The 10,163-nt window shown below is 38.9% G+C and overlaps 1 protein-coding gene across 2 annotated transcripts in view; it reads left to right on the top strand.

Moving 5' to 3' along the window:
* IGF2BP3 (insulin-like growth factor 2 mRNA binding protein 3) overlaps positions 1–10,163 on the top strand; it is a 181,617-nt gene that overhangs the window by 73,620 nt on the left and 97,834 nt on the right. For both annotated transcript variants that reach the window (XM_006832214.1, XM_006832215.1), the window contains exon 3: positions 5,212–5,260. In XM_006832214.1, the coding sequence (XP_006832277.1) occupies positions 5,212–5,260 (49 nt within the window). The remainder of the gene's footprint in view (positions 1–5,211; positions 5,261–10,163) is intronic.

Genomic DNA, 10,163 nt, shown 5'->3' on the forward strand with positions numbered 1-10,163 from the left:
TTCCATTTGCTTTAGCATCTCTACACTGGAGAGCAAATTTCAGTGTCTCTTCTGACATCTATTTTAACCTTTTCTTTCTTTCTTACCTTCTTAATGACTTTTTACTTACCTTCTTAATGATATTCTTGACGTCATCCCACAACTCTTCTGGTCTTTGGTCTTTAGTGTTTAATGTATCAAATCTGTTCTTCAGATGATCTCTAAATTCAGGAGGAATATATTATATTCAAGGTCATATTTGACTCTCTCGTGGACTTGGTTTTATTTTCTTCAGCTTCAATTTGAATTTGCATGTGAAAGCAATTGATGGTCTGTTCCACAATCTGCTCCTTGCTTTGTTTTGACTGATGATACAGAGCTTTTCAAGGAGCTCTCGTAGTATAGTGGTTACAAATTGGGCTGCGATCCACAAGGTCAGCAGTTTGAAACTACCAGCTGTTACGTGGGAGAAAGATGAGGTTTTCTGCTCCCGTAAAGATTTACAGCCTCGGAAACCCTGTACAGGGTCGTTATGAGTTGGAACCGACTCCACAACACATAACAACAACAACATAGAGCTTTTCCATCATCTCTTTCCGCAGATGTAGTCAGTTTGACTTCTGTGGTTTCCATCTGGTGAGGTCCATATGTACAGTCATCTCTTATGCCATCTTAAAAAAGGTATTTGAAATGAACAAATCAGTGATTTTACAGAATTTTATCATGCGATCTCCAGCATTATTTCTATAACCAAGGCCATGTTTTCCAACTACTGATCCTTCCTCTTTGTTCCCAACCTTTGCATTCCAATCACCAGTAATGATTAATACATCTTGATTGCATGTTTGATCAATTTCAGATTGAAGAAGTTGTTAGAATTCTTCTATTTCATCCTCACTGGCCTTAGTGGTTGGTGAGTAAATTTAAATAATACTAGTAATAATTGGTCTTCCCTGTCAGCACTTGGATATTATCTTATCACACATAGCGTTGTACCTCACGACTGATCTGGATATGTTCTTTCTGACAATGAATGCAACACCATTCCTCTTCAATTTGACATTTCTGGCATAATAAACCATGTGGTTGTCAGATTCACTAATGCCTAAGATATTGATGTTTATGCATTCCATTTCTTTTTTTTACTATTTCCAATTTTCCTAGATTCATAGTTTGTACATTCCATGTTCCGATTACTAATGGATGTTTTACAGCTGTTTCTCTTCACTTTGAGTTTTGCCCCATCAGCAAATGAAACTACCGTGGACTTTACTCCCACGGGCTTTACTCCATTTGCGTCATCACGGTTAACTCTACTTTGAGGAGGCAGCTCTTCCCCAGTAACATTTTGAGTGCCTTCCAACCTGAAGGGCTCATTTTCTGGCACTATATCTGACAGTGTTACTCTGCTATTCATAAGGTTTTCAGTGACTTACTATTCGGAAGTAGTTTGTCACTCCTTCCTAGTCTGTCTTCGTCTGGAAGCTCATTTGAAACCTGTCCACCATGCGTGACCCTGCTGGTATCTAAAATACCGATGGCATAGCTTTCAGAATCACAGCAACTCACAGGCCACCACAGTATGACAAACTGACAGACGAGTGGTGGAGAGATGGCTCCTTAGCGGGCTGACACACTAACCAATCCTCATGTTAGACTCCCATATAGCCTAATTGCCTGACCTCACGCACTCATTTGATTAGAGTTAATTAGACTGTGGTAGAAGAGCCATGATTCATGGTGTGTCTGGTTTCCTGAACCCTGTTGGAAGTTTGTTTCTGTGCTGGGAGCTTACATGCATACCTTGGTCCCTCTAATGTGTCCCTTTGACTCTTGTGCTGTTAACAGTGGAGTCATAGGGTTAAGAACCAGAGAAGAAACTACGCAGAATTTAAGGTTAGTTGGTAGATAAATAGGAGCCTGCCTGGCACAAGTGGCTTGCAATTGTCTGCAAACCTAAAGGTTGGGGATTTGAACTCACCGTACCATTCCATGGAAGCAAAGCCTGGCAAACTTTTGTAAAGTTATTAGCTACAGTTCAGTTGATTGAGACTTATTGTGCCCTGTGTGTACAGAGTAGAACTGCTCTGTAGGGTTTTTGAGGCTGTGACCATATGGATGCAAATCACCTGGCCTGTCTGCTGAGGCCCCTGTGAGTTGATTTACACTGCCAACCTTGTGAAGTAGCAGCCCAGCGCTTAGCCATGTGCGCCATCCACGAAAACTCTGTGGAGCAGGTTCTACTCTGTAAATTGCAGGGTTGCAATGCCTTGGAGTCTACTTGATAGCAGTGGCTTTGGTTTTGTTGTTTGGGTTAGTGGGCTAAATGGGTAAAAACAATTTAGAGGCCAAAACACCAACTGTATTAAAATACTTGTTTTTCTAAAATGAAGCTGAGAGAATCAGTGGAAACAGGACAATATTTAAGGGAAATAATTATTCTGGAGAATTTTCCAGTAAGCAAGTGGGTGCTGGAGATAATGTTTTAATGAGTAAGTAGAAAGTCCTTGGGAAAACATTACTAATGACTTGGACTACAATAAAAATGTTGTTGTTGAGTGCCGTTTGTCATTCTGACTCATAGCGACCCTGTTTAGGGGCTCTGAGGAACAACTGGTGGGTTTGAACTGTTGACTTCGCGGTTCCCAGTCCAGTGCTGATTCTATAGTGCCACAGCCGAATTACAAGTAGTTGTGGTTAAGTGCCGTCGAGTTGGGTTTCTGAGGCTTTAACTCTTTGTGGGATCAGAAAGCCTCATCTTTATCCATAGTAGTGGCTGGTGGGTTTGAACTGATGAACTGTGGTTCAAAGTACAGTGCTTATCTTATGGAGCCTCCTCACTCAAAAGGTACCCTGTTTAAAGAGTTTCTTGTGAAGCAGGTGTTTGTTTTTGTAATATGAGTAATCACTTATGAATTTACCTGAACTCTGTGTGCACATTTAAATTTGTACTGTAGGGGGAAATTACAGTAGTATATACACAAGGAAAAACCAGCATGATCAGTATAGTTTCTTAATACTTTGTTGCTAATTCTTACTGTATCAGATGCTTGATAAAACAAATTAGTACTTACATATGTGTAGCAAAAAATTCTTACCTCATTGGTGACTCAGGGTAAATATTTATACAAGGTGAAATACTTTTCTGCTATCTGAAGCAATATGTTGTGGCAGTTGTGAAATCTATCTTTTAAAAAAATTCTAATGCTTTTATAGAAAATATCAAACTTACATAAAAGCAAAGATAGTGCCCATCCCCCTAACTTTACCAGCTGTGGGCACATGAGTTGTTTTGAAGTAAATCCCAGGGTAGCATTTCATAAGTATTTCTGAAACTGAGTGGTGGTTGGGACTTTTTTTTTTTTTTTTTTAAACTAAATTGACATTTCTCCTCACAATTTCTTTGGGTTTTGTCCCCTGACAGTTGTGCTTTGTTTTATTCTTATATAAATAAGGTAAAAGTGATTCTTTCTCCCCCATTTTATGATTACAAATAAGATGAACTTGGTCAATGTACACATATTTAGAATTCCTTAAGGGGAATAGGCAGTATCTGTGGTAGGTATTTGTTTTCTTGATCTGGGAAGAGGGAAACAGAAAAAGAGCTAAGCTATGGATCTTGTCTAACCACGTTTTGCTGTGGTACTTAAAAAAAAAAAAGTGATTGTCCTGGAAAAGGAAATTCATAGTAGTTTAATTCCTAATTCTAAAAATGAAGTAATTGAATTATTTTACACTAGACTAGCTCAGTTGCTAGTATTTTCTTTCATTCTTTTAAAAATAGCTGGTGGTGGTGATGATTATGTGCCATGGGGTTGGTTCCAACTCATAATGACCCTGTACAGGGTTTCCAAGGCTGTAAATCTTTACAGGAGCAGAGAGCCTCATCTTTCTCCCATAGAATAACTGGTAGTTTCGAACTGCTGGCCTTGAGGCTCGCAGCTTGATTCGTAACCACTACGCTACCAGAGCTCACTGGCTATAAATTGCTTTTTCTTAAGGAGGGGTGTTTTTGGTGGCATATATAGTGCAGTCTAACATAATTAATTTGCTGTGTTCTCTCACTCTTTCTCTTTCATGCCACTGACTTGTTGAAAGGGCAGAGGAAGGATAGGAGAGTGGGGGTCACACACATCTTAGTGTCTGTGTATCTTTGAACTAAGGAAGGGGTTCTTATCATTTTCTGTACCACAGACTCCTTTGGCAGTCTGAAATATTTTTTAGGATATTTAAAAACTCATAATGCAAAACACATAGGGTTAGAAAGGAAACTAATTTTTAAATACTCTTAGTAGAATGTTAAAGCTTGTAATATACTAATATATACTCCTTAACAATAAGCAGTTGCTAGCTATGACAATTTCAGAGCCGTCAGTGTAGATGATATTCCAGGTCTGTAACAATTTAATGTGCTATGAAATTATCTGAGTCTACTGTAGTTTATTGTCCTTATTTTACAGTGGAGGGAAATGCTAAATTCTAGTCTGGGGATACTGGGAAAAGATGTGACCACCCTTCTCCCATTTAAGTTCATGGATTCTCTGAATTCTATCCACAGACCCCTGGCCTGCAGTCCCGGATTTAGAACAGCCAAACTAACACTTTGTCTATGTCCTGGGAGGCTTTGTTTTAGGCTAAAGGTCTTAATTTTAAAATAATGTTTTTCAAATATTATAGCTATCGATTGCAGTGGCTTTAAAAATTAGCCATGTTAAGTGCTGTCAAGTTGATTCTGACTCATAGTGACCTTGTATGGGGTTTCTGAGGAGCATTTGGTGGTTTTGAACTGCTAACCTTGTGGTTAGCAGTCCAATGCTTATCCTATAGCACCACATCAGGACTCTCCAAAATAAGCCATTTGTTGTTGTTAAGTGCTGTTGAGTTGATTCCGACCCATTGGGACTCTGTATACGGTTTCCAGGGAGTAGCTGGTGAGCTTGAACCACCAACCTTGCAGTTCAAATGGCTTTGTAGTCTGACGCATTAGCCCATAGCGCCATACCAGGACTCCTAAAATAAGTCCTAGCAATCTAATGATGCTGGGTATCCAAATGGTCTGAATGTGTCTTTTCTGAGTAACAGTGTCTCCTCATTTTTCCTTATGAGCTACATTAAAAAAAAAGTGTTTGTATTTAATACAAAATGTAATATGTCAACTAGTTTCTAAACTTCTATCTTGGCTATTAATTTATTGTAAAAATTCAAACTTAAAACATTTTTGTTCTTCTGCAGGATTCGGAAACTTCAGATACGAAATATCCCGCCTCACTTACAGTGGGAGGTAAGAATTTGTGTATTTAAAATGAAGGCCTCAGTATCTAAGTCTGCTGTTGTTTTTACCAAAGACTTCTCTCCTTTTCCCGATGTGGCAGGTCATAAGACTCTTCCTGGTTTCTTTGTCTTGGTGCTTGTGTGGGGTCATTACAGCTTTAAAAAATCTGCTCTTTGAGATATATTTAAAAGTAAAAGTTGAAATAGATTAGTGAGTAACTGACTGATTTCCTTCATTTAACCCCATCCTGATGGGGTTGTATTAATTTGAGATCTTTCTGATAATGCCTAGCACGTAAGCTTTATTTAAAAACATTATTTTGCTTTCTTGTGCTCAGATTATGGTATCATGGTGCTTCTATATAAACAGAAACTATTTTGCACAGTTGACAAACCTCTGTCTTCCCAAAACCTAGTAATTATGTTGTGATGAGAAGTTGAGGCTCCCACAGTATAAGAGAATAGAGAATGTCTGTTGACCCTTCTAAGTGATGAAGCCTGAAAGTTCTTAAAGCTTACCTTGGAGAAGGTGATGCCTGGTAACTGTATATAGACCACATAAGCAAATGGGCAGGGACCAAAATTTATTAGTGGTTGTCAGGAGAAGGGTACAGTTTCTTAAAAACTTTATTTTTAATGTGGTAAATATATATATGTATATGTGTATACACACACACACACACACACACATATATATATATGAAACAAAATCTTTGCCATTTCAATAGTTTCACATGCACACTTCAGTGACATTGATGATGCTCATGTTTCCATCACCACTATCCTTTTGTGAGTTTTTCCATCACCATTAACAGAAGCTCAGTGCACTCCCTAAAGTCTTAACTCTTCCCCCTTCCCTCCTGTTCCTGATAATCACTAATAAACTGTAGTCTGTATTTGCTTATTCTAGATATTTCAGATCAAAGGGAAGCATCCTATGAAGGGGCTTGTAACACTGTGTAGGGAAGTTAGTAATGTGAAATCAAGAATATTTAAATTCAGATTATAGTCTTCCAAAATATTTGATTAATCACTAAACCAGAACCTACATCTCAGTGCAAAGTACAGCTACAAGGTTATTTTGGAGGTGTGTTGAGGGGAGTAGATCTGAAGCCAGATTCTCCAAGGTCACTTAGTTGGTAATGAATCATTTATACTTATTAATTCACACAGCATTGATCTTCAGAATGGCATTCCATAGCTTAATCTTAGCAGGAAGAAGTTACTTCTTTGGAGTACGTGGAATATTTTCCAAGTTACATAAAAGTATTAAAATATACTTTTATATGTGAAAACAGTGACTTCAAACATTTTCTAGTTTTATATTACCGTTTGTTTAAGGAATTCAGTCACTTTGGGGGTAGGTAGCCGAAGTCACTTTTGTGTCATCAAGATAACTGGTTTGATACCTTTATTTTAAGATGAGCCGTATTAAATAGGGTTTGTTGCTTGGGAATTCCCTGTAGTGTAATGTAACTTTCAATGCAGTAGCACAATAATAGCAGCCAATTGTAAGGACTAGAGTACTAGTGTATCTGCTGTAGGCTAGTGACAGTTTTGGTGGAAATCATTTGCAGTACCTTTCCAGATTTTCTATTGGCCTCTCAAGCTTTTACTTAATTGCATTTTTCCTTATTTGCAGTAAAATTTGGTCTGATTCATGAGACTAAATCTTTTATTTTTTAAAAAATGTTTTCTTGTGATTTATGTGATAGTTTACATGGGAGAACATTAGCTTTACATTCATCCTATCATATATTATTTCATTGCCATGGTTACAATTCCCTCCAAGTATCATCAGCCAACCAAAGGGTACACCCTGCAAGCCTGCTCCTTGGTCGGCAGTGCACAGCCTCTCTCCCTCTCTGGGTCTTTAGTCCCCAGCTGTTCCATCTCTCCACATCATCGACTCTGCCTCCATCTCTAGTGTCACGGTTTCTCTGGGTAGGGTCCCACACTCCTCCGCTCTTCTCCCCTGATGGTCCCAGGGACCTCCACTCCTGGACTGCAAAGTCAACCACTCCTCTCCTTTTGCTACAAAATGTCTACCTTTACATTTCCAACCCTCACAGTCAGTCCTGATAGCAGTTATTTACTATTGTACCATATGAGTGCTATCCACATCCTTTTCATCAGCCCCACCCAGACAGATTGGATAGTACTCAGTGGAGATTTTACCTTCCTCCACACCTTCTGGATCTAGGCTCCCTCTTGAAAGCTTGTAAGTGAGTCACGTCTTGCCTCTGTAGCCCACTTTTTGGGTAGCCAATGTCCAAGTTGCCCATCCTTGTCTACCCTGTGTAACGAGAGGGTGGGAATGGTCCTCGCTGTAAAAATTTGTTCCCTCTTTTGAGCTACTGCATCCATAGGTGCAGGGATGAGACTAAATCTAACATTTCCTTTTTTTCTTTTTGTTTCAAATTGTGATTTGGGGTGAGAGTATAGAGAACAGATTGGTTTTCTCTTTATCAGTGGATACACATTTGTTTCATAACATTGACTACAATTCCCACATTGTAATGTCACATTTCTCTACCTCCTTCCTGTGTTTCCTGTTTCCATTTGTCTTCCTTATCTATTCCTTCCTGCCCTCTGAGCTGTAGCCCTAGGCAGCTGCCTCTGCAAATGTTCATACTCAGACTTGCTGATGCCATTTTGATTTTCAAACATTTCCACAAAGCCTCCCCAAAATCTTCCTTAGAGGCAAAGATGGAACCAGCAGGCACGATTCTGTGCCACCTTTTAACAGTTCTGTCAATATGTAAAAAGATTTCCTGGTCTCACAGTGGTTAAGCTCATGGTGCTAACTGAAATGTTGACAGTTCAAACCAAATCAGTGGCTGTCAAGATTACAGTGTAGAAAACCCTATAGGACAGTTCTACTCTGTTATATGGGGTTACAGTGAGTCTAAATTAACACATTGGTACTTACTGCTTTTACCAAAGTCCACACACCAGTCATCCACCATGCCATCCTTTAAAGGAAAAAAAAAAAAGTTTTAAAATTACCTACACAGACTATCCTATTTTTTCACAACTCAAATCATCAGGATAAGCACTGAACTGCAACCTTCAAGGTTTGAGTCCACCAAATCAACTGTGAGAAAGATGAGATTTTCTGCTCTCATAAAGATTTACAGCCTCAGAAAACCTATGCAAGTTGAGTTGGAACCAACTCAATGGCGCTTAGCATTAACAACTTAAATAATAAACAGGCCTTCTTTATAACTACAATTTGTCTGTGGTAAAAGACATCTCTAAATGGGTTATTTCTAATATTTAGCATCAGTGCCTCCCATGGCTTCTTTTTGCTTAGCTCATGTGTAATGCCGATGCTACTGTTTCTACAGATGTTACCCATTTTGAGCAAAAGTAACTCATACCATTAGCTTTACACTGTTATTCTTAAAATGTTTTTTGCCTTACCCAACTTCTATTTGACACTAATTTATGTAGCTGTCAGAGGCCAATTGCATCTGACCATAGGCCAAAATTGAACAACACTTAGACACCAGACGAGACCCTGGAGAAAGTCAACATGTAACCTAACAGGACCTCATGGGTTCCATCACTTTTGCCTAAGGCTCTTTACCAAACACCCAAGGCAGTCTTCTGATTCTCAGCACTCATCCACCCAAGACTAATGGTCAACTTCCCTCTGAGCAACGAGGGGACTCTAAAAAGTTCATGAAAAAAATAGAGTTGAAAGATAATGGAATGATGCCTCAAACTGTTTTAAAGCGCCTTTATGTTTTATATTAACCAGGATATTGTTTGCTTTCCCCAAAACTAAATAACATGTGGCCCTTTTTTCTTTTTAACTTATGTGGTTTCTTCTGAATAAAGACTTTGTTTTTGCTTCTTCTGCCAAGGTGTAGCTTAACGATGTTGCCATTTCTACTATATAGTAAGCACAGTCAGGAAGTCTCCTATGGTTCAAGCTTTCTTACATGATTCAGAGTCCATTCTGAAAGGGAATAACAGATTTCACTGTAGTCTTGGAGTCCCTCATTGACCCAGATTGTTAATTACTTGACTACTAATGGGAAGGGTTGATTTGCAGAGGTGTCTTGAAAGAAAGACCTATCTTGAAAAGGTCTCAAGCTTGAAAACTGTGGAATGCAGTTCTGCTCTGTACATGAAACCACCGTGAGTCAGAACTGACTTGATTACAACTAGTTTGGTTTATTGTGACCTCACTGGGTTTTTGGAGCTATTACTGATCTTTATGTAATTTTTTACCTCTACACCTCACTATCATGAAGTATTTTCCTAAGATTAATATGGATCATTTCTCCATTACATCTTAAGTGCCGTTGAGTTGGTTTTGATTCATAGTGACCCTGTATAGGGTTTCCGAGAAGTGTCTGGGGGAATTGAACACCAACCTTGGTGTTAGCAGTCCAGTGCTTACCTTACAGCATCACACCAGGACTCCATTGTAATGATTTGGTCTAATCGCACATGAATAGTCATCTTACTTCTAGAGGGTCAGTAGTAATGTGTTCTTTCTCATTTCTGAGTTTAGTTATTCGCATCCTCACTATTTCATTTTTAGTCTAGCTTAAAGTTTGTTGCATTGGTTGATCTTTTCAAAGAAGCAGCTTCTGGTTTCATTGACTCTGGTTCATTTATTTCTGTTCTGATTTTTTTAGTTCCTTTCTTCTGGCAGCTTTGGGTTTGGTTTGCTCTTCTAGTTCCTAAAGTTGTAGAGGTCAGGTTACTAACTTGTGGTTTTTCTTGTGATAGTTGAACCATATGCAGCCCCCCATAAGTATTATGACTTGGAAATGTAGTTGCCCCAGTCATATGAGATATTAGGGTCCTGCCAGCATTTAGTGCCCTATGAGTTCCTGCTACAGCACCATATGATAAGTGCTTGACCTCAGGTTTGGTTTGAAGTGAGTGAGACA

This window comes from Chrysochloris asiatica, unplaced genomic scaffold, assembly GCF_000296735.1.
Source record: "Chrysochloris asiatica unplaced genomic scaffold, ChrAsi1.0 scaffold00006, whole genome shotgun sequence".
NCBI lineage: Eukaryota > Metazoa > Chordata > Mammalia > Afrosoricida > Chrysochloridae > Chrysochloris > Chrysochloris asiatica.